Consider the following 24651-nt stretch of genomic DNA (forward strand, 5'->3'; position numbering starts at 1 on the left):
CGGTTCTATGCACTAAGAAATGTTATCCCTTATACTGGGGACAGCTATGACTCAGATTAACTGTCATGTTTTTACATTTAATCTGCTTTTCACATTCATTTTGCTTATTAGGTTACAGGTTCTGTGTCTATAGGCACGTGTTCTCAAGCAGTGAGATATCAGTGTTTGCTTGTATTTAATTACTTTTATTGCTGTTTCGTTTTCTATATAGGAAAATATTACTATTGTCACACTCTCTCATAGGTCTGGCTAAGTTCCCCACATCAGACTGGAGTCAAATGCCACTATTCAGTATGCCCATATTTTCAGTACTTAGCTGTTTCTCATAGCAGCTCCTTATTACTTAAACGCTTTATGATGCTAACCGTTTATTACTTAAAGAGATCACGCTTTATTTTTGTTAGCCGAGTAGCCACTTTAAATTTCGCTTTGCTCAGTCAATATATTTATCTTTTCTTCTTAAAATGGGGAGAGTCCACAGCTGCATTCATTACTTTTGGGAATTACAGAACCTGGCCACCAGGAGGAGGCAGACACACCCCAGCCAAAGGCTTAAATACCTCCCCCACTTCCCTCATCCCCCAGTCAGTCTTTGCCTTTCGTCACAGGAGGTTGGCAGAGAAGTGTTAGAAGATTACGGAATAGTCTCTTATGGAGGGTAGTACTCTTAGAGATGAGACTGGAGTTTTAAGTAGTCCTGTCAGCCTCTCAGTGAGAGCATGGATGAAAGTTGTAGTCTGGAGATGCAGGGAGAGTCTTTCTGCAAAACCATCCTGACATATTAACAGCTCCATAAGCAATCGGCATTGACAATTTTCACTGCCTGCTTTCTTCACTCAAGTCCATGTCAGAGGCAACGCTACTATCTGTCAAACTTGAAGGACCCTGTTACTGTTCCACGGCATAGATTCCAGTAAGATTGTTTTCATATTCCTTTCACTGTGGGAATATAATGTAATGATAGAACAAGAACAAGGTCTCAGTGGGACTCCTTTATCTTTATGGAATCTAGGGTTAATATCTCCTGAGGGGGGTTATTGAACAGTGGGGGACTTTAATCATATTTGTTATGTGATTCTGTCTGCTTATGTATAGTGATGTTGGGGCTCATGGCTTTTACGGAACGTACAGGTTTTTCGAGCTACGCAGTTCTTGATGGGACTGGCGTGCTTTTCCTTGGCCTGTACCTTCTGACCGGGTGTGATCACGTTTTCATTCTCCATTTCTGTATTCTTGACCGAGTGTCGGTGGAGAGGGTCTGTTCTCTACTTGTCTGGGTCATAGGAGGTGATGAGTGCCCCAGCCATTGGGGGTGTGAGGTGCCAGTTATTTTTGTCCAAAATTTGTCCGGTCAGGTTATGGAGGATTCTGATTTTTCTGAGGAGGATTTCTCTGATTCAGAGTCTGTTTCCTGCTTAGATTGTATGGAGGCCCAAGTAATCCAGCCCAATCAATTATGTTCCGTATGCCATAATAGAGTGCTCTTCTCTTCCTCTGGGGAGAGATTAGAGACTGCTGAGCCGTCCGCCTCCGAGGATTCTGTGTCTTGTGATGTGCGTTCCCTGGAATTTTCGGTTACTGCACAGGCAGTTGTCCCAAATACCGTTACCCCTTCTCCGGAAGGAGGTTTATTTCCACCAGAAGTTGCTGCTCGGTTGCGCATGGCCATATTTTTGGCTTTGGCACATTTACAGCTTCCTGAGGGCCAGCGAAGATCTTATCCGTGTCCTCTTAACCTGAGGACGCCAGGTGAGACGGGTCTTTCCTCTGGGGAAGCGCTTCCCTCTGAGGCTTCAGGGGTACGGAAATGAGTATTGCCTTTAGATTCAGACTGACGGGCCTGCGTGTACTGCTGAGGCAGGTATTGGAGGCTTTGGAGGATTTCAGTCTTTATTTGCCACCGGATCTTCAGTCTTCTGATGGCGAACAGTGTTAGACAAGTGGAAGGATGTGTATCCTACTCCTGATGGTCTTTTGTTTGTGTATCTAATCCCAGTTCTGAGATCCAGTCTGGATCCTATATACTTGGGGATCTGGGGATTGTTATGCAGTCTCTCTTGCCGTCAAACGATAAGAGTTTTAGGATGCTCGTTCATTCGTTAATTCCTTGAGCTGTAGGTTTTCTGAGGGTTGATCCAGACTGGATCTTTAAAGACTGTCATATTCTCTCAATCATGGAGTTCTGATCTCTTTTGGGCCCTTCCTTTGTCTTCGGACTTTGTGGGTGTTAGCTTAGAGACCTTTTGGGGCTGAGTGGACAGCCACTGGGATACATCATGAGAGATCAGAGTTCAAGACCCCATGGGGGTATGGCATGCATTAACTTTGGTGCATATTTCATTTCCATGTAACTTTGTGGTTGTTGCGCAAGGTTTTTGGTCTGAATCCAGCACCTGGTTTTGGGGGTCCAGTTTTTTAACCTTGTCCTTATCTTCGACTTGGCCTTTTGGTTACTCTGTTTTCAAGATTTTAATAGTCTTGGATCTGTCCGGCGTTCAGTAGCAGGCTTGTTTTCCCGGTCCTGGGGAAATCTCCTTGTTCCTACTGGGGCGGTTCTTTTTCTTTCTCCTGGAGAAATGGAGGATGTTTTTTCCTGGGAATTTCTTTACTGGAATATTCCTGGGTTTCTTAGTTTTCCTTCTATTTGGAAGGATGTGGTCTACTGGACCTATCCAGTTGGCTCCTCCTGAGGTAATTTTCCTCATCTGACTCTAGGAGTTCAGTGGGTTGAGGGTTTCTCTTGTCTGCAGTATACCCTACCTTCGGGTTTCTGAGGGGTAATAAGGATAGGTATCCTGGATCTCGAGTTAGTCACTCTGGGTGTCGGTGCCTCCTGATGCTGCTTCCTGCTTCTTTTCCTTAGGATCTTGTGGTTGGCGATTCATTATCTGATCTCTGGGCCTTGGCGATGCTGGGATTTTTTAATCTATTTTGTCCTTGGGACATTGACAGTCACTTCTGTGATAGGACTGTTTAATTGGAGTAGGGGTCAGGAATTCTGATTGCGCTGTTTAGGCATCGACCACGTATCTTGTCTCCCGAGGGATCCTTACTTAGGTTGGGAGGCCTTGCTGTTGGTTGGGAAACCTTCCCTTAGCGGGTAGTTGGTGGTTCTTCCTTATTGGTCAGGGTGTTGTCCTCCCTTACCCCATTTTCTAGTAGGGGGGGAGTTGGTCCGCCCTGCTTTCTCTTGTTCTTTTCCAGGAATGTCCTAGTGCAAGTTTGCTAGCTACTCGGTTGGCTAGTTACTATGGTTTGACGTTTAGTCTGACTGCCTAGCCAATGGAAGCCTGCGGCTTTCGTTTGTGGCGTAAATGGATGTTACTATTCCATTCCTGTTCTGCTCCTGGGGTTTTTTCTGACCTACGGGTGTTCAGTTTCTCTGTGCTAGTTAGTGGTCTATGTTAAGGTAGTCATGTTTTAAAGTTTTTGAACACACTGGCAAGTGAAAAGAAAGCTGAAACTGCCTTGTTTCACTTTAAGGCGGTTTTCACTTTACAGCGGTACTCTGGTCCCTAACCCGCTGTATGAGCCTTCTTACTCCTGCTTAACCCACACACCATTCCTTTTCCACAGGGAATCTAACAGGTATCTAACTGTGAGAGCAAAGCCAGCTGCTTCTGAGTATGGGCCCAACAGAATTAAAAAAAAAAAATGCCTGGGGCAAATCGGGACAGATGGCTAGCAACCCGGGACAGGGGGACAGACCCCTAAAATCGGGACTGTCCCGTGAAAATCGGGACAGTTGGGGGGTATGGATCTTACACATTTAATTTACCAGATATTGTCAAGTCACATATTTCACCTTGGTCTTATTGCTCAAATTGTATTGATTATTTAAATAGAACACTAGGAACTACCTTGTTTCTATTGGAAAAACTTCATAATACACCATTTGTCACACTAATATTTCTTTATAACTCAACATCTGGTGCCTATTGCTTTTAATTTAGTTACACACGGCTATTATAACTCTGTATATATAGACAACCAGATTAAAAAATCAAACTTATGCCTGATATTAGAGTTAAATTTCAATAATTGAAATGGATTCCTTTTACTACTGCATAGTCTTGCATAAGGCAAATAATCTGTAGATGCCTTAACTAATAACGCAATTCAGACAATTTTTCACAGATTGATGAGAGTGCATAGATATACACCTTACACTATTTTCCATTATTAATGGATTCTGTCAATTTCCGGCAGTTATTATATCTTGCTATTAATCAACACAATATGTGTACCAACCTCCTATACCCTACTGTAAATTGTGGCCCTTATAAACTAACCCTGTATCACTTTATAATGAAGGATCTAACTCGCAGTCAGTATCTTATGATATTAGGTTTATGTCTCTTACACACAGGTACTTTGGCATTGGGCAGTCAAGCTCTAATTGGATAATCAGAACTCATGTCTAATATAGGTGGTTGCCTTTTGGTTTTACTTTATCATAAGCGTCTCCTATATGGTATTGTAAATATTCTTTCTAATGGTAGATTTTTATTGTTTTATAGAATGAGGCTTATATCTCTAATAACTTATATCCTTTTCTGGCCACTCATAAGAGTCTCAAAAGCGGGATCTGACGAAAAGAGGCCATATACCTTAATTAGTCTGGTTTATTTTTGATAGCTTTGGAACCTCAGTATTGTTAGGCTAAAGAAAAATTTAAGAGCTATAACTGTTAAGGTTAGGTTTATAGCTCGTTTATTTTATTTTGTTCTTTGAATTAATTATAAAAACCCAACAATGTGGTTACATAAGATGTATATAATGATGTATCATCTGTTTGACACATCTCAAATTTTGGTTTATGTCAACCTTGTATACTCAAAATACATTGTAATACTGCGATATTGCAATACTTACCTACTCTCGCCCTGCGTGGCATAACGATATATACACTTTATCTAAGATGTATATACTGGTATATAACCTGTTTGAAATGTCTTGAATTTTGGTATTAGAAGACATATTTTATGTTAACGTATACTCAAACTACATTTGTAATACTGTGTTGTTGCAGAACTTTTCTCGCCCTGCATGTCATAATGACATGTACACTATTTACCCAATTGTGCAAGTTCTCCCACTTAAGAAGATGAGAGAGACCTGTAATTTTCATCATAGGCATACCTCAACTATGAGAGACAAAATGTGGAAACAAATCCAGGCAATCACATTGTCTGATTTGGAAATAATTTATTTGCATATTATGGTGGAAAATAAGTATTTAGTCACCTACAAACAAGCAAGATTTCTGGCTCTCACAGACCTGTATCTTCTTTAAGAGGCTCCTCTGTCCTCCACTCATTACCTGTATTAATGGCACCTGTTTGAACTTATCAGTATAAAAGACACCTGTCCACAACCTCAAACAGTCACACTCCAAAGTCCACTATGGTGAAGACCAAAGAGCTGTCGAAGGAGATCAGAAACAAAATTATAGACCTGCACCAGGCTGGGAAGACTGAATCTGCAATAGGCAAGCAGCTTGGTGTGAAGAAATCAACTGTGGGAGCAATAATTAGAAAATGGAAGACATACAAGACCACTGATAATCTCCCTCGATCTGGGGCTCCACGCAAGATCTCACTCCGTGGGGTCAAAATGATCACAAGAACGGTGAGCAAACATCCCAGAACCACACGGGGGGACCTAGTGAATGACCTGCAGAGAGCTGTACCAACGTAACAAAGGCTACCATCAGTAACACACTACGCTGCCAGGGACTCAGATCCTGCAGTGCCAGACGTGTCCCACTGCTTAAGCCACTACATGTCCGGGCCCGTCTGAAGTATGCTAGAGAGCATTTGGATGATCCAGAAGCAGATTGGGAGAATGTCATGAAGCAGATTGGGAGAATGTCATATGGTCAGATGAAACCAAAGTAGAACTGTTTGGTAGAAACACAACTTGTCGTGTTTGGAGGAGAGAGAACACCATACCTACTGTGAAACATGGGGGTGGCAACATCATGCTTTGGGGCTGTTTCTCTGCAAAGGGAACAGGACGACTGATCCGTGTACATAAAAGAATGAATGGGGCCATGTATCGTGAGATTTTGAGTGCAAACCTCCTTCCATCAGCAAGGGCATTGAAGATGAAATGTGGCTGGGTCTTTCACCATGACAATGATCCCAAACACACCACCCGGGCAATGAAGGAGTGGCTTCGTAAGAAGCATTTCAAGGTCCTGGAGTGGCCTAGACAGTCTCCAGCTCTCAACCCCATAGAAAACCTTTGGAGGGAATTGAAAGTCCGTGTTGCCCAGCGACAGCCCTAAAACATCACTGCTCTAGAGGAGATCTGCATGCAGGAATGGGCCAACATACCAGCAACAGTGTGTGACAACCTTGTGAAGACTTACAGAAACGTTTGACCTCTGTCATTGCCAACAAAGGATGTATAACAAAGTATTGAGATGAACTTTTGATATTGACTAAATACTTATTTTCCACCATAATTTGCATATAAATTCTTTCCAAATCAGACAATGTGATTGTCTGGATTTGTTTCCACATTTTGTCTCTCATAGTTGAGGTATACCTTTGATGAAAATTACAGGCCTCTCTCATCTTCTTAAGTGGGAGAACTTTCACAATTGGTGGCTGACTAAATACTTTTTTCCCCCACTGTATATATATATATATATATATATATATATATATATATATATATATATATATATATATATATATATATATATATATACTATTTATTATCCAGTTAGTTTTCTATAATTTAACGCTAATATTGTGGGTTTTCCTAATTTGAGAATTGGAAATGCGCCTGACAGACTTCATAAGCCTAACCTTGATATATATATATATCTGTCTATAATTGGGCTTAGCTAGGTTGGTTTGCTAAGAAACTACAAAACAATGAAGAGTCTGTTATAAAAAAAAAAAAAAATTATGACAATGTTAAACCTTGTCTTCTCCAGTAACTAGTACGGATTGGCTTGGCTTCTCCAGATAAGTGCTGGGTGGAGTTTGGCTATTGAAAAACAATTGCAACTTATAAGGTGGTAATAAATTCTAAAAAAGTCCACACTCACACCGTATGTAAATTAATTGCAAAACTGTAATGACATATTTGCTGTTCCTTTAAGATAAAATTGTTTGAGTTTTGAAAATTGTTTGGTAGTTTATCATTTGTTGACCAGATGATTAATTTGTTCTTCTCACTGGTTTTGCTTAGCTTGACACAATGTGTTAGAGAACTAAAATCTTGCCTTGTGTTTCTAGAGCATTGCCACAAAAATGCTAGAAGTGGGAATCGCAACTCTCAGAAATACTTCAACAGCTACTCAGAGAGGTTTATAGATGATAAATATGAAAGCGAAGCCATTGAAGAACAGGTCACCGATCTAACAGATTCCACTTTACAGCTTCAAAGTAAGTTAATTGTCAGTTATTTATGCTTTAGAGACATCAAATGTTATATAAGCAAATATAGAGTAAACATGACAACATGTTTTGCATTGGTCTTTATTTTGAAGTCAACTGTAGAAAACAAATTCAGATAATACTTAATGAATGTGAGCAGAAAGCCACCTACATAACCATCCAGGTGTCCATAGACATGACATTTAATGCACGCACCATTACATTCTCCATATGTTTAATTAAATATAATGTGTAAATTACCTGTCCTCTTCAGAGCAGGGGAACTTATGAAGAACAATCGTACAAATTTTTCAAAAATACTGTGGACCTGATTTTTCACACAGATATAGCTCTTTAAAATATGAGGTGCTGCCCTGAAGCACTGCGCAAGAAAAATCAAAAGAAAGTTATAGATGTGTGGTGCCAAGTGAATACAATTATAAGATCTTTACATACAGTTTGTGAAGAGGGTTACTTTACACATTGTTTTTGGGTTTCCTTTCACTATTTAAAAGGAAGTTTAAAAGTCATAGGATATATGATTAGCAAAATGCTTGTATCACAAAAATTCTAAAATTAATTAACTGCATGCACTGTTTTTTTAACCCCTGCATGCCAAGGGCAAGTGTTGGAGATCGGAACAAAGTTTTTTTTATATACACTTGCTTGAAAAAGGAAATCACGTGATTGTCTATGCGATCACATATCAGAAAAGCCAATAAAATTTCTTAAGTGAATACATAGTGTTCTTAGAATTTGCTTATATATCTTTTATATGTGCCTCTTTTCTAGAGTGAAGAGATACAATTTGGCTGACCTTTCCTCATATCTACAATCTTCCATTCCCCTTATTCTTATTTAAACTATGTTAGGTTCTCTTTCCTTGAAGAAAAATTATTTTTTCTTGATCTTTAAAATATTTTTTAATCCTTATATATTTCTAAATCACCCTGGACTCATAATTGGCTTTTTCAAACCCCCACAAACACAAACTTTTATTAGCATGGAACTCCCAATCAGGGCACTTATTAGCTCTGACAAACCATCACTTTCTACTTTTACAGATATCATATTGGCAGAAACCAATAACACTGAAGTAAAAGAGTCTGCTGCAGATGCTCCTATGTCTGAAGAAATGCTGGCCCTTGTAGATGAGTTTGAGCACACATGGCCTTTAGAAGCATTTGAAGGAGCTCTGGAACTTAAAGGTCGGAGGATGGACCTTCAAGGAATCAGAGTCCTTAAGAAGGGGACGCAGGATGGCCAGTCTGGATCTTGTTTTGGCGATTGTGATGATGATGATGAGGCCGAATGGGTAAGTGCTTAGTTTAGATCATAGATTGAGCTGTTTTGCATAGCTTGCAAAATGTGGACTGGTGGCGTAAAGTAGGGCTCCTCTGTATGGTCAACTTTAGTCACTATGGTAGAAGAATGAAGGGACATGTAGCTGGTTTCTGCCAGTTGATTGATTATATATTATTTTTTTTTTACTAAGGTGATCACTTTAGAGCTATAGGGACATGTGGTGAGGGGTGAAAAGTGATTTTTTTTTTTGGAGTCTCCAGATCTTTTAATATAGACCAATAAATAGGCTGTAAGGAATTTAGCAATGTTATGAGAATCCCATGTCAGCTGGGTGGATATTGGACAACTAAGGCCGAATCGCTATTTTTAAATATGGAATTTCATGTCATTCTTTGTACTATATTTGGTACATCACCCTCTTGATTCTGTTCATATGGATGTGGTTTAAATTGATGCTTTTGGCTATCGTTTGAAAGTGTAATGTCTCCTCTTTTAAAACCAGGGATAATATACCTGATTTGAATTGATAGGTGGGATTTTAGGTTGCCTTTAGAGCCTAGTGCACAGATTATTGTAATTTATAATGTAATCACCTGATACCTAGAGGGCATGAGACCCCTTTTTCTGAAGCAGATAATCCCTTTTGATATGGCATGCATTTTATTCCCTTTAAAGGGCCACTAAACCCAACATTTTTCTTTCATGATTCAGTTAGAGAATACAATTTTAAACAGCATTCAAATTTACTTCTATTATCTAATTTGTTTTATTTTTTAGATATCCTTTGTTGAAGAAATAACAGTGCATATGGCTGAGCCAATCACACGAGGCATCTATGTGCACGTACCAATAAGCAGCTACTGAGCCTATCTAGATATGCTTTTCAGCAAAGTATATCAAGAGAATGAAACAAATTAGATAATAGTAAAAAAAAAGTAAATTAGAATGTTTAAAATTGCACACTCTTTCTAATTAATTAAATAAAAAATTGGGGTTTCATGTCCCTTTAAAGATGATTATCTATTGCTCTTCACACAAAAACAGTAAAAATACCCAATTTTAGGTTGTTCAATAGGGGCAGAAATTACAAGATTTTTCTGCAGTCTTGAATAAACTAACATACTGGTTGAGTTCAACAGTCTTTTGGTATGCCATATTTGTTTTTCAGTGGCCAAAACTCCATCCACCTCTTCATTTTTTGGAAGGGTACAATCTGGAGTAAACGCAACTAGCTGCGGTAATTACATAGCAAGATATCAATTGTTTCGCAGCTCCTTAAAGGTTACTTTATGTTATAATTTTTAAGCTAAACAACTAACATATTAAAGTTAATAAACATTAATTAAAACCTACTGACCTATATTTTCTCCAAAACGAAGTTTCATAACGTTCTAAAATAGATAGAATGAGAGTGTATCCCAGCGCCCCCCATACCTTATATGCCTGTGGCGGTGATACCTAGCTATCACCTGGTGTAGAAACTGAATTAAGGGGTGTGCCCAGGCGCCAACAATACGAAGGCTAAGGTATTGTAGTTAGAAGTGTTAAAATATAGTTAAAAAGTTATTTATTACAAAATAAAATCAATTATCAATTATAAAATTTACATATGCATGGATCCACGCTAAATTAACATAAAAACATAGTAATAACAACACTAATAACAGTAAAATATCTGGCGGCGTTTACTAATACAATGGTTATACAATAGGAAGTATATGAAGACACTTATGGGTAAGTGGTCCCAAGGTGTTTTAGTCCAATGGGGTGTCCCAGAAAAAGGGGGTCACTCGTGATTAAAAAGTGTCCTTACAAATGTTTAAAAAATGAGTGAGTAAAAAATGATGAATCTGTGAAAGGAAAAAAGGTGTAAAAAATGTGTTTAAAAATTAAAAATGAGAAATCCAACACAAAAAGTGTGTAAAAACTTGTGTAGAGACTTGTGAAAAATCCAATATTAAAAAAGTATCCAATCCGGGGTAAAAAAAATATATTGTTTAGTATAAATGTCTCAAATCTAAAACTTTAGTGGTAAAGCTGCAACTGTGTATCAGACAGCAGTTATCCAAATGAAAAAGAAAAAAAGAAGAAAAAAAGGAAGTGTTGATCCTGTGAAGAAATTTAGTGTGCAGATATCATCCAAAATTAAAGTGGTTGTCTCTTAGTTCCCAGATGCCCCTTAGGGCTTTAGTAGGAGTTAGATGGTGCAAAAAATGTGGAAAAAAGAAAGGGAAAAAACAAACAAACTTGCTGTAAAAGACGAACTTGCTGCAAAAAGGCCTGTGGGAAAAGAAATAAAGTACAATGTGTAAAATAATCACAATAATAGTCTCCTATTGCAATGAGGCTTACCAGGTCAACGCGTTTCGGCCCTCTCTGGGCCTTTATCAAGACTGGTGTTTAGTGAGATTTGGTAGCCTTTTATAGTGGTTGGTGACCTATTACCGGAAATGGTCAAAATTAGCCGTTTCCGGTTTTGAATGCGAATTTAACCTAGCTTAATGTACTTATTAGCTACATGGCTTAGTTACATAGATGTCATTATAATGCAATTGATTTATTAACTCAAGGGGGGCTTTCAGACCCTTCGTGTACACGAAGGGTCTGAAAGCCCCCCTTGAGTTAATAAATCAAATGCATTATAATGACATCTATGTAACTAAGCCATGTAGCTAATAAGTACATTAAGCTAGGTTAAATTCGCATTCAAAACCGGAAACGGCTAATTTTGACCATTTCCGGTAATAGGTCACCAACCACTATAAAAGGCTACCAAATCTCACTAAACACCAGTCTTGATAAAGGCCCAGAGAGGGCCGAAACGCGTTGACCTGGTAAGCCTCATTGCAATAGGAGACTATTATTGTGATTATTTTACACATTGTACTTTATTTCTTTTCCCACAGGCCTTTTTGCAGCAAGTTCGTCTTTTACAGCAAGTTTGTTTGTTTTTTCCCTTTCTTTTTTCCACATTTTTTGCACCATCTAACTCCTACTAAAGCCCTAAGGGGCATCTGGGAACTAAGAGACAACCACTTTAATTTTGGATGATATCTGCACACTAAATTTCTTCACAGGATCAACACTTCCTTTTTTTCTTCTTTTTTCTTCTTTTTTCCTTTTTCATTTGGATAACTGCTGTCTGATACACAGTTGCAGCTTTACCACTAAAGTTTTAGATTTGAGATATTTATACTAAACAATATATTTTTTTTACCCCGGATTGGATACTTTTTTAATATTGGATTTTTCACAAGTCTCTACACAAGTTTTTACACACTTTTTGTGTTGGATTTCTCATTTTTAATTTTTAAACACATTTTTTACACCTTTTTTCCTTTCACGGATTCATCATTTTTTACTCACTCATTTTTTAAACATTTGTAAGGACACTTTTTAATCACGAGTGACCCCCTTTTTCTGGGACACCCCATTGGACTAAAACACCTTGGGACCACTTACCCATAAGTGTCTTCATACACTTCCTATTGTATAACCATTGTATTAGTAAACGCCGCCAGATATTTTACTGTTATTAGTGTTGTTATTACTATGTTTTTATGTTAATTTAGCGTGGATCCATGCATATGTAAATTTTATAATTGATAATTGATTTTATTTTGTAATAAATAACTTTTTAACTATATTTTAACACTTCTAACTACAATACCTTAGCCTTCGTATTGTTGGCACCTGGGCACACCCCTTAATAACGTTCTAAAAGTTATATCTTTTATTCGCCGATGATGTCACGTTATCCTGCCCACTATTTTCAGCACTGAGTGTTCAAAATACTTAAACCAATAACTTTGTGTTTAAAGCGCCATTTTGAAACCTAGGTATTGTAAACGGATTGGTACAGAGCAAAGGATACCCACGGAGTGGGTTTGGAAAACAATTAAATTTGCAGACAAGATTTCTGATATACGGTAGAGATATGTTAATGAAATGCTATTGATAAAAAGCGTATTTGGGGTAGTTAGTTAGTAACAGGCATAGAAAATATTTACTTACAGTGGCCCTTTAACTGATAATTTGCTGAAGCCAATTAGGGGCAAATATTTGCAGGGTTAGCCTTGTGAATCATGCCAAGTGAACTTCCAGTTGTCAAAATTGGAAAACTCTTTGCACAATTAAATTTCAGGAAAAAGGTACAAAATAAGAGAAATATATTGCAAAGCTGTTTTTCTACACATAAGTAAACATTTTATATTATATTTTTAAAGTGTGTAATAAGTATTACTGCAGTGGAATTAGTTGTTAGTGGAGCAGCACTTAGATTAAGAGTGTTAAAGGGACAGTCTACACCTTAGTCATTTAAGTCTTATCTTAGATGAAGCTGCAAATAACCTCCTGCACCCTTTCTATATTATGCAGCAGGAACAGTAAAAAAGTTATTTTAAAATGAATAGTGTTTCTGACTGCCAAGCTCTGCCCACTGATGACATCAGAATCTGGGCTGCATCTATTCTTTTAAATCCAGCTAGTGAGCCTTTTGTGATTGGATGCCATATGCAGCCCATATTATGATGTCATCAGTGGGCTGAGCTTGGCAGCCATTTCAAAGTGGCCAGAAACAATATTGATTTTAAAATAACTTTTTTCTTTCATGTAATTAGCAAGAGTCCATGAGCTAGTGACGTATGGGATATACATTCCTACAGGAGGGGCAAAGTTTCCCAAACCTTAAAATGCCTATAAATACACCCCTCACCACACCCACAATTCAGTTTTACAAACTTTGCCTCCCATGGAGGTGGTGAAGTAAGTTTGTGCTAGATTCTACGTTGATATGCGCTTCGCAGCAGGCTGAAGCCCGGTTTTCCTTGCAGAGTGCAGTGAATGTCAGAGGGATGTGAAGAGAGTATTGCCTATTTGAATACAATGGTCTTCCTCTAGGGGATCTATTTCATAGGTTCTCTGTTATCGGTCGTAGAGATTTCTTCTCCTACCTCCCTTTTCAGATCGACGATATACTCTTATATACCATTACCTCTACTGATTCTCGTTTCAGTACTGGTTTGGCTATCTACTTTATGAAGATGAGTGTCTTGGGTTAAGTAAGTCTTATTTTATTTGTGACACTCTAAGCTATGGTTGGGCACTTTATATGTAAAGTTCTAAATATATGTGTTTAAACTTATATTTGCCATGATTCAGGATAATCAGTATTCCTTCATTCAGACTGTCAGTTTCATTATTTGGGATAATGCATATGAATAAATATTTTTTTCTAACCTTGAAAATTTTCAATTGACTTTTTTCCCTGCGGGCTGTTAGGCTCGCGGGGGCAGAAAATGCTTCAATTTATTGCGTCATTTTTGGCGCAAACTTTTTTTGGCGCAAAATTTTGTCAGTTTGTTCGTAGTTACGTCATTTTTTGACGCATGTGTGTTCAGACTCTTTTTGCGCCAAAAAATGTGGTCGTCGTTTTCGGCGTCAGAGGATGTGGCGTCATACTTGGCGCCAAAAAATATGGGCGTCTTACTTGGCGCCAATAATGTGGGCGTCATACTTGGCGCCAAAAATGTGGGCGTCATATTTGTTCCACTTTTTTTCACATTATTTAAGTCTCACTTTTTTGTTGCTTCTGGTTGCTAGAGGCTTGTTTATTTTGCATTTTTTCCCATTCCTGAAACAGTCATTTAAGGAATTTGATAATTTTGCTTTATATGTTGTTTTTTTCTATTACATAATGCAAGATATTCAAACACTGTTCCTGTATCAAGAAATGCTGAGGGATTCCTGTTGACTGATATCAGTCCTACCAAAGCTAAGTTCATTTATTTTAATGTTATGAATGTTTATCTTTAGCTATGGTTTGTAATAAGTTATCATGATAAACATTTACATGCAGAATCCATTAGTATTTATGCTTTATATATTGCTATTCTTTTTATATCTTATGTGCAAGATATACTTAGAAATTTATAAGAATATTTTTCTGATTCTATTTTTAAGGCTTTGTCTGACATCCCACCTTCTAATAAAATTTTTAGGTTTTTTTCAAACTTCTTTTTTAGTTGATGAAGTTTCAAATGACTAACAACATAATGAATTATCCTTCTCTGATGGTGTTTTTTCTCATTCAGAATTTTTCTTCATCAGATATTGACACTAACAAATCTACTTTTTTATTTTTTAATAGAGTACATTTGTTCTTTGTTCAAAAGGTGTTGATTATTTTGGATATTGAAGTAACTAGTTCTTTTGATTTTAAAAACTAGCTAACATTTCAATTCTGCTTATTTATCTTCTGTGGTTTCTTCAGAGGTTTTTTTCCAGTTCCTGATACTAGGGAATGGAATAGGCTGAGAATTTCTTTTAGTCCTTCTTTAAGGTTTTTAAATTGTATTTCTCCAACATAGGTGTGTCCGGTCCACGGCGTCATCCTTACTTGTGGGATATTCTCTTCCCCAACAGGAAATGGCAAAGAGCCCAGCAAAGCTGGTCACATGATCCCTCCTAGGCTCCGCCTACCCCAGTCATTCTCTTTGCCGTTGTACAGGCAACATCTCCACGGAGATGGCTTAGAGTTTTTTAGTGTTTAACTGTAGTTTTTCATTATTCAATCAAGAGTTTGTTATTTTCAAATAGTGCTGGTACGTACTATTTACTCAGAAACAGAAAAGAGATGAAGAATTCTGTTTGTATGAGGAAAATGATTTTAGCAACCGTAACTAAAATCCATGGCTGTTCCACACAGGACTGTTGAGAGCAATTAACTTCAGTTGGGGGAACAGTTTGCAGTCCCTTGCTGCTTGAGGTATGACACATTCTAACAAGACGATGTAATGCTGGAAGCTGTCATTTTCCCTATGGGATCCGGTAAGCCATGTTTATTACGATTGTAAATAAGGGCTTCACAAGGGCTTATTTAAACTGTAGACTTTTTCTGGGCTAAATCGATTGATTATTAACACATATTTAGCCTTGAGGAATCATTTTATCTGGGTATTTTGATATAATAATATCGGCAGGCACTGTTTTAGACACCTTATTCTTTAGGGGCTTTCCCAAAGCATAGGCAGAGTCTCATTTTCGCGCCGGTGTTGCGCACTTGTTTTTGAGAGGCATGGCATGCAGTCGCATGTGAGAGGAGCTCTGATACTTATAAAAGACTTCTGAAGGCGTCATTTGGTATCGTATTCCCCTTTGGGTTTGGTTGGGTCTCAGCAAAGCAGATACCAGGGACTGTAAAGGGGTTTAAAGCTTAAAACGGCTCCGGTTCCGTTATTTTAAGGGTTAAAGCTTCCAAAATTGGTGTGCAATATTTTCAAGGCTTTAAGACGCTGTGGTGAAAATTTGGTGAATTTTGAACAATTCCTTCATGTTTTTTCGCAATTGCAGTAATAAAGTGTGTTCAGTTTAAAATTTAAAGTGACAGTAACGGTTTTATTTTAAAACGTTTTTTGTACTTTCTGATCAAGTTTATGCCTGTTTAACATGTCTGAACTACCAGATAGACTGTGTTCTGAATGTGGGGAAGCCAGAATTCCTATTCATTTAAATAAATGTGATTTATGTGATAATGACAATGATGCCCAAGATGATTCCTCAAGTGAGGGGAGTAAGCATGGTACTGCATCATTCCCTCCTTCGTCTACACGAGTCTTGCCCACTCAGGAGGCCCCTAGTACATCTAGCGCGCCAATACTCCTTACTATGCAACAATTAACGGCTGTAATGGATAATTCTGTCAAAAACATTTTAGCCAAAATGAACCCTTGTCAGCGTAAGCGTGGCTGCTCTGTTTTAGTTACTGAAGAGCATGACAACGCTGATATTAATATCTCTGAAGGGCCCCTAACCCAATCTGAGGGGGCCAGGGAGGTTTTGTCTGAGGGAGAAATTACTGATTTAGGGAACATTTCTCAGCAGGCTGAATCTGATGTGATTACATTTAAATTGGAACATCTCCGCATTTTGCTTAAGGAGGTATTATCCACTCTGGATGATTGTGAAAATTTAGTCATCCCAGAGAAACTATGTAAAATGGACAAGTTCCTAGAGGTGCCGGGGCTCCCAGAAGCTTTTCCTATACCCAAGCGGGTGGCGGACATTGTTAATAAAGAATGGGAAAGGCCCGGTATTCCTTTCGTCCCTCCCCCCATATTTAAAAAATTGTTTCCTATGGTCGACCCCAGAAAGGACTTATGGCAGTCAGTCCCCAAGGTCGAGGGAGCGGTTTCTACTTTAAACAAACGCACCACTATTCCCATAGAGGATAGTTGTGCTTTTAAAGATCCTATGGATAAAAAATTAGAAGACTAGAAAGATTTACCACAAAATTTGGAAAAAATATATCTGTTGGTGTGAATCTAAAGGATTCCCTTGGGACAAGGTTAAGATTCCTAGGATTCTATCCTTCCTTCAAGAAGGATTGGAAAAAGGATTATCTGCAAGTTCCCTGAAGGGACAGATTTCTGCCTTGTCGGTATTACTTCACAAAAAGCTGGCAGCTGTGCCAGATGTTCAAGCCTTTGTTCAGGCTCTGGTTAGAATCAAGCCTGTTTACAAACCTTTGACTCCTCCTTGGAGTCTCAATTTAGTTCTTTCAGTTCTTCAGGGGGTTCCGTTTGAACCCTTACATTCCGTTGATATTAAGTTATTATCTTGGAAAGTTTTGTTTTTAGTTGCGATTTCTTCTGCTAGAAGAGTCTCAGAATTATCTGCTCTGCAGTGTTCTCCTCCTTATCTGGTGTTCCATGCAGATAAGGTGGTTTTACGTACTAAACCTGGTTTTCTTCCAAAAGTTGTTTCTAACAAAAACATTAACCGGGAGATTATCGTACCTTCTCTGTGTCCAAAACCAGTTTCAAAGAAGGAACGTTTGTTGCACAATTTGGATGTTGTTCGCGCTCTAAAATTCTATTTAGATGCTACAAAGGATTTTAGACAAACATCTTCCTTGTTTGTTGTTTATTCAGGTAAAAGGAGAGGTCAAAAAGCAACTTCTACCTCTCTCTCTTTTTGGATTAAAAGCATTATCAGATTGGCTTACGAGACTGCCGGACGGCAGCCTCCCGAAAGAATCACAGCTCATTCCACTAGGGCTGTGGCTTCCACATGGGCCTTCAAGAACGAGGCTTCTGTTGATCAGATATGTAGGGCAGCGACTTGGTCTTCACTGCACACTTTTACCAAATTTTACAAGTTTGATACTTTTGCTTCTTCTGAGGCTATTTTTGGGAGAAAGGTTTTGCAAGCCGTGGTGCCTTCCATTTAGGTGACCTGATTTGCTCCCTCCCTTCATCCGTGTCCTAAAGCTTTGGTATTGGTTCCCACAAGTAAGGATGACGCCGTGGACCGGACACACCTATGTTGGAGAAAACAGAATTTATGTTTACCTGATAAATTTCTTTCTCCAACGGTGTGTCCGGTCCACGGCCCGCCCTGGTTTTTTTAATCAGGTCTGATATTTTATTTTCTTTAACTACAGTCACCACGGTACCATATGGTTTCTCCTATGCAAATATTCCTCCTTAACGTCGGTCGAATGACTGGGGTAGGCGGAGCCTAGGAGGGATCATGTGACCAGCTTTGCTGGGCTCTTTGCCATTTCCTGTTGGGGAAGAGAATATCCCACAAGTAAGGATGACGCCGTGGACCGGACACACCGTTGGAGAAAGAAATTTATCAGGTAAACATAAATTCTGTTTCTTTGCCGGCAGTTAGTTTTCAGTTTTGAGGAAAGATTCCCCAAGTTAATGGGGCTATCTCTACTCCTGCTAAATATACTATTATTCTTATAAATACAAATAGTATTTATTTTTTTCCTTCAGATGGTCGTATCTTATTTAAGAAAAATTATTTTCAGGTACTTTTCTTAGACCTGTAATTTATTTTGCTGATGTTGCAATTGCTTCATCTTTCTGGTTGGATACTTTAAGATCAAGTATCGGATTAGGATTTGTTTAGCATTGTTAAAAGGACAAAATCTACTACTTATTTGAAGTTCAGACTAAGTGCTATTGCATTGTCTTGTTATCTTGCATTTGTTGATTGTGCAAGTCCAGTGTGTTGACTGGTCCTTTAACTTGATTAACATGCTAATAATTTCATTTGTGTTGTCATTTTATTAAATATTTTCGCAAATGAGGTTTAATCCATATTTCTTTTTTTCCAAGATAATCAATTATTTGGTTCATAATTGGATTCAATTCTTTAACTGTTACTCTGGGCTTCAAGATTGAGTTCTAAGACTAAAACTTTAAGCTTATATTAGTTTTCTGTTCTTACTAAGGAACGGAATCCTGAATTCTTCCCCAAGTAATATGTTTATAATTGGAAGTTTTTTTCCTCATTCAATTAAGCCTTTTAAAAGTTCAAAGTCAGCTCCCCAAATTTGCATGTAGGTGCGGTTTTTATTCCAGCTTGGCTGGTAAGGGGCAGGTTAAGACTTTTTTGAAATTTATTTGGTTCTATTCGGTCCAAACTTCTTAGACTTTGGGTACAGAATAGGTTTCAGAGTAAAACCGTCTGTGAGAAGTCTTTTTTCTCTATCATATTCCAGCTATTCCAGTAAAACTAACACTTTCCTGAAGTGTGTTTCAGACCTATATGTTTTGGGTACTGGTGAAGTGCGGCTGGTCACCCGTTGGGGCTCAAGCGCTGCTCAGACCTGGAGTTTTCTGGGGTATTTATTCCAGTTTCATTTTAGGAACTGGGTTTTGGGGGTTTATTCAAGACTATTTATTGTTCCAAAGATATAAAATCTTTTTGAACTGTAATATAAGTGTACCATCTTTTAGAATGGTGTTTATATGGTCTATTCTGCCTTTTTGGTCAGTGATGGCATTATTTGTTTACAATAGATACAATAGATGCATATCTTCATTTCTTTCATGTAATTAGCAAGAGTCCATGAGCTAGTGACGTATGGGATATACATTCCTACCAGGAGGGGCAAAGTTTCCCAAACCTCAAAATGCCTATAAATACACCCCTCACCACACCCACAATTCAGTTTTACAAACTTTGTCTCCGATGGAGGTGGTGAAGTAAGTTTGTGCTAGATTCTACGTTGATATGCGCTCCGCAGCAAGTTGGAGCCCGGTTTTCCTCTCAGCGTGCAGTGAATGTCAGAGGGATGTGAAGAGAGTATTGCCTATTTGAATGCAGTGATCTCCTTCTACGGGGTCTATTTCATAGGTTCTCTGTTATCGGTCGTAGAGATTCATCTCTTACCTCCCTTTTCAGATCGACGATATACTCTTATATATACCATTACCTCTGCTGATTCTCGTTTCAGTACTGGTTTGGCTTTCTACAAACATGTAGATGAGTGTCCTGGGGTAAGTAAATCTTATTTTCTGTGACACTCTAAGCTATGGTTGGGCACTTTGTTTATAAAGTTCTAAATATATGTATTCAAACATTTATTTGCCTTGACTCAGAATGTTCAACTTTCCTTATTTTTCAGACAGTCAGTTTCATATTTGGGATAATGCATTTGAATTAATCATTTTTTTCTTACCTTCAAAAATTTGACACTTTTTTCCCTGTGGGCTGTTAGGCTCGCGGGGGCTGAAAATGCTTCATTTTATTACGTCATTTTTGGCGCGGACTTTTTGGCGCAAAAATTCTTTTCCGTTTCCGGCGTCATACGTGTCGCCGGAAGTTGCGTCATTTTTTTGACGTTATTTTGCGCCAAAGATGTCGGCGTTCCGGATGTGGCGTCATTTTGGCGCCAAAAGCATTTAGGCGCCAAATAATGTGGGCGTCTGATTTGGCGCTAAAAAATATGGGCGTCGCTTTTATCTCCACATTATTTAAGTCTCATTTTTTATTGCTTCTGGTTGCTAGAAGTTGTTCTTGGCATTCTTTCCCATTCCTGAAACTGTCATTTAAGGAATTTGATCAATTTTGCTTTATATGTTGTTTTTTCTCTTACATATTGCAAGATGTCTCACGTTGCATCTGAGTCAGAAGATACTACAGGAAAATCGCTGTCTAGTGCTGGATCTACCAAAGCGAAGTGTATCTGCTGTAAATTTTTGGTAGCTATTCCTCCGGCTGTTGTTTGTATTGATTGTCATGACAAACTTGTTAATGCAGATAATATTTCCTTTAGTAAAGTACCATTGCCTGTTGCAGTTCCTTCAACATCTAAGGTGCAGAATGTTCCTGATAACATAAGAGATTTTGTTTCTGAATCCATAAAGAAGGCTATGTCTGTTATTTCTCCTTCTAGTAAACGTAAAAAATCTTTTAAAACTTCTCTCCCTACAGATGAATTTTTAAATGAACATCATCATTCTGATTCTGATGACTCTTCTGGTTCAGAGGATTCTGTCTCAGAGGTTGATGCTGATAAATCTTCATATTTATTTAAAATGGAATTTATTCGTTCTTTACTTAAAGAAGTACTAATTGCTTTAGAAATAGAGGATTCTGGTCCTCTTGATACTAATTCTAAACGTTTGGATAAGGTATTTAAAGCTCCTGTGGTTATTCCAGAAGTTTTTCCTGTTCCTAATGCTATTTCTGCAGTAATTTCCAAAGAATGGGATAAATTGGGTAATTCATTTACTCCTTCTAAACGTTTTAAGCAATTATATCCTGTGCCGTCTGACAGATTAGAATTTTGGGACAAAATCCCTAAAGTTGATGGGGCTATTTCTACCCTTGCTAAACGTACTACTATTCCTACGTCAGATGGTACTTCGTTTAAGGATCCTTTAGATAGGAAAATTGAATCCTTTCTAAGAAAAGCTTATCTGTGTTCAGGTAATCTTCTTAGACCTGCTATATCTTTGGCTGATGTTGCTGCAGCTTCAACTTTTTGGTTGGAAACTTTAGCGCAACAAGTAACACATCATGATTCTCATGATATTATTATTCTTCTTCAGCATGCTAATAATTTTATCTGTGATGCCATTTTTGATATTATCAGAGTTGATGTCAGGTTTATGTCTCTAGCTATTTTAGCTAGAAGAGCTTTATGGCTTAAAACTTGGAATGCTGATATGGCTTCTAAATCAACTCTACTTTCTATTTCTTTCCAGGGTAACAAATTATTTGGTTCTCAGTTGGATTCTATTATTTCAACTGTTACTGGTGGGAAAGGAACTTTTTTACCACAGGATAAAAAATCTAAAGGTAAAAACAGGGCTAATAATCGTTTTCGTTCCTTTCGTTTCAACAAAGAACAAAAGCCTGATCCTTCATCCTCAGGAGCAGTTTCAGTTTGGAAACCATCTCCAGTCTGGAATAAATCCAAGCCAGCTAGAAAGGCAAAGCCTGCTTCTAAGTCCACATGAAGGTGCGGCCCTCATTCCAGCTCAGCTGGTAGGGGGCAGGTTACGTTTTTTTCAAGGAAATTTGGATCAATTCTGTTCACAATCCTTGGATTCAGAACATTGTTTCAGAAGGGTACAGAATTGGTTTCAAGATGAGACCTCCTGCAAAGAGATTTTTTCTTTCCCGTGTCCCAGTAAATCCAGTAAAAGCTCAAGCATTTCTGAATTGTGTTTCAGATCTAGAGTTGACTGGAGTAATTATGCCAGTTCCAGTTCCGGAACAGGGGATGGGGTTTTATTCAAATCTCTTCATTGTACCAAAGAAGGAGAATTCCTTCAGACCAGTTCTGGATCTAAAAATATTGAATCGTTATGTAAGGATACCAACGTTCAAGATGGTAACTGTAAGGACTATCTTGCCTTTTTTTCAGCAAGGGAATTATATGTCCACAATAGATTTACAGGATGCATATCTGCATATTCCGATTCATCCAGATCATTATCAGTTCCTGAGATTCTCTTTTCTGGACAAGCATTACCAGTTTGTGGCTCTGCCGTTTGGCCTAGCTACAGCTCCAAGAATTTTTACAAAGGTTCTCGGTGCCCTTCTGTCTGTAATCAGAGAACAGGGTATTGTGGTATTTCCTTATTTGGACGATATCTTGGTACTTGCTCAGTCTTTACATTTAGCAGAATCTCATACGAATCGACTTGTGTTGTTTCTTCAAGATCATGGTTGGAGGATCAATTTACCAAAAAGTTCATTGATTCCTCAGACAAGGGTAACCTTTCTGGGTTTCCAGATGGATTCAGTGTCCATGACTCTGTCTTTAACAGACAAGAGACGTCTAAAATTAATTACAGCTTGTCGAAACCTTCAGTCACAATCATTCCCTTCGGTAGCCTTATGCATGGAAATTCTAGGTCTTATGACTGCTGCATTGGACGCGATCCCCTTTGCTCGTTTTCACATGCGACCTCTTCAGCTCTGTATGTTGAATCAATGGTGCAAGGATTACACAAAGATATCTCAATTAATATCTTTAAAACCGATTGTTCGACACTCTCTAACGTGGTGGACAGATCACCATCGTTTAATTCAGGGGGCTTCTTTTGTGCTTCCGACCTGGACTGTAATTTCAACAGATGCAAGTCTCACAGGTTGGGGAGCTGTGTGGGGATCTCTGACGGCACAAGGAGTTTGGGAATCTCAGGAGGTGAGATTACCGATCAATATCTTGGAACTCTGTGCAATTTTCAGAGCTCTTCAGTTTTGGCCTCTTCTGAAGAGAGAATCGTTCATTTGTTTTCAGACAGACAATGTCACAACTGTGGCATACATCAATCATCAAGGAGGGACTCACAGTCCTCTAGCTATGAAAGAAGTATCTCGAATTTTGGTTTGGGCGGAATCCAGCTCCTGTCTACTCTCTGCGGTTCATATCCCAGGTATAGACAATTGGGAAGCGGATTATCTCAGTCGCCAAATGTTGCATCCGGGCGAATGGTCTCTTCACCCAGAGGTATTTCTTCAGATTGTTCAAATGTGGGAACTTCCAGAAATAGATCTGATGGCGTCTCATCTAAACAAGAAACTTCCCAGGTATCTGTCCAGATCCCGGGATCCTCAGGCGGAGGCAGTGGATGCATTATCACTTCCTTGGAAGTATCATCCTGCCTATATCTTTCCGCCTCTAGTTCTTCTTCCAAGAGTAATCTCCAAGATTCTGAAGGAATGCTCGTTTGTTCTGCTGGTAGCTCCAGCATGGCCTCACAGGTTTTGGTATGCGGATCTTGTCCGGATGGCCTCTTGCCAACCGTGGACTCTTCCGTTAAGACCAGACCTTCTGTCTCAAGGTCCTTTTTTCCATCAGGATCTGAAATCCTTAAATTTAAAGGTATGGAGATTGAACGCTTGATTCTTGGTCACAGAGGTTTCTCTGACTCTGTGATTAATACTATGTTACAGGCTCGTAAATCTGTATCTAGAGAGATATATTATAGAGTCTGGAAGACTTATATTTCTTGGTGTCTTTCTCATCATTTTTCTTGGCATTCTTTTAGAATACCGAGAGTATTACAGTTTCTTCAGGATGGTTTAGATAAGGGTTTGTCTGCAAGTTCCTTGAAAGGACAAATCTCTGCTCTTTCTGTTCTTTTTCACAGAAAGATTGCTATTCTTCCTGATATTCATTGTTTTGTACAAGCTTTGGTTCGTATAAAGCCTGTCATTAAGTCAATTTCTCCTCCTTGGAGTTTGAATTTGGTTCTGGGGGCGCTTCAAGCTCCTCCATTTGAACCTATGCATTCATTGGACATTAAATTACTTTCTTGGAAAGTTTTGTTCCTTTTGGCCATCTCTTCTGCCAGAAGAGTTTCTGAATTATCTGCTCTTTCTTGTGAGTCTCCTTTTCTGATTTTTCATCAGGATAAGGCGGTGTTGCGAACTTCTTTTGAATTTTTACCTAAAGTTGTGAATTCCAACAACATTAGTAGAGAAATTGTGGTTCCTTCATTATGTCCTAATCCTAAGAATTCTAAGGAGAAATCGTTGCATTCTTTGGATGTTGTTAGAGCTTTGAAATATTATGTTGAAGCTACTAAATCTTTCCGAAAGACTTCTAGTCTATTTGTTATCTTTTCCGGTTCTAGAAAAGGCCAGAAAGCTTCTGCCATTTCTTTGGCATCTTGGTTGAAATCTTTAA

At 38.4% G+C, this 24651-nt stretch overlaps 1 protein-coding gene across 1 annotated transcript in view; it reads left to right on the plus strand.

Annotated features, from left to right (window-relative positions):
• TTC17 (tetratricopeptide repeat domain 17) overlaps positions 1–24651 on the plus strand; it is a 327287-nt gene that overhangs the window by 226243 nt on the left and 76393 nt on the right. The window contains exons 17-18 of the mRNA XM_053689293.1: positions 7257–7406; positions 8462–8712. Of these exons, the coding sequence (XP_053545268.1) occupies positions 7257–7406; positions 8462–8712 (401 nt within the window). The remainder of the gene's footprint in view (positions 1–7256; positions 7407–8461; positions 8713–24651) is intronic.

Source organism: Bombina bombina, chromosome 7 (genome assembly GCF_027579735.1).
Source record: "Bombina bombina isolate aBomBom1 chromosome 7, aBomBom1.pri, whole genome shotgun sequence".
Taxonomy (NCBI): domain Eukaryota; kingdom Metazoa; phylum Chordata; class Amphibia; order Anura; family Bombinatoridae; genus Bombina; species Bombina bombina.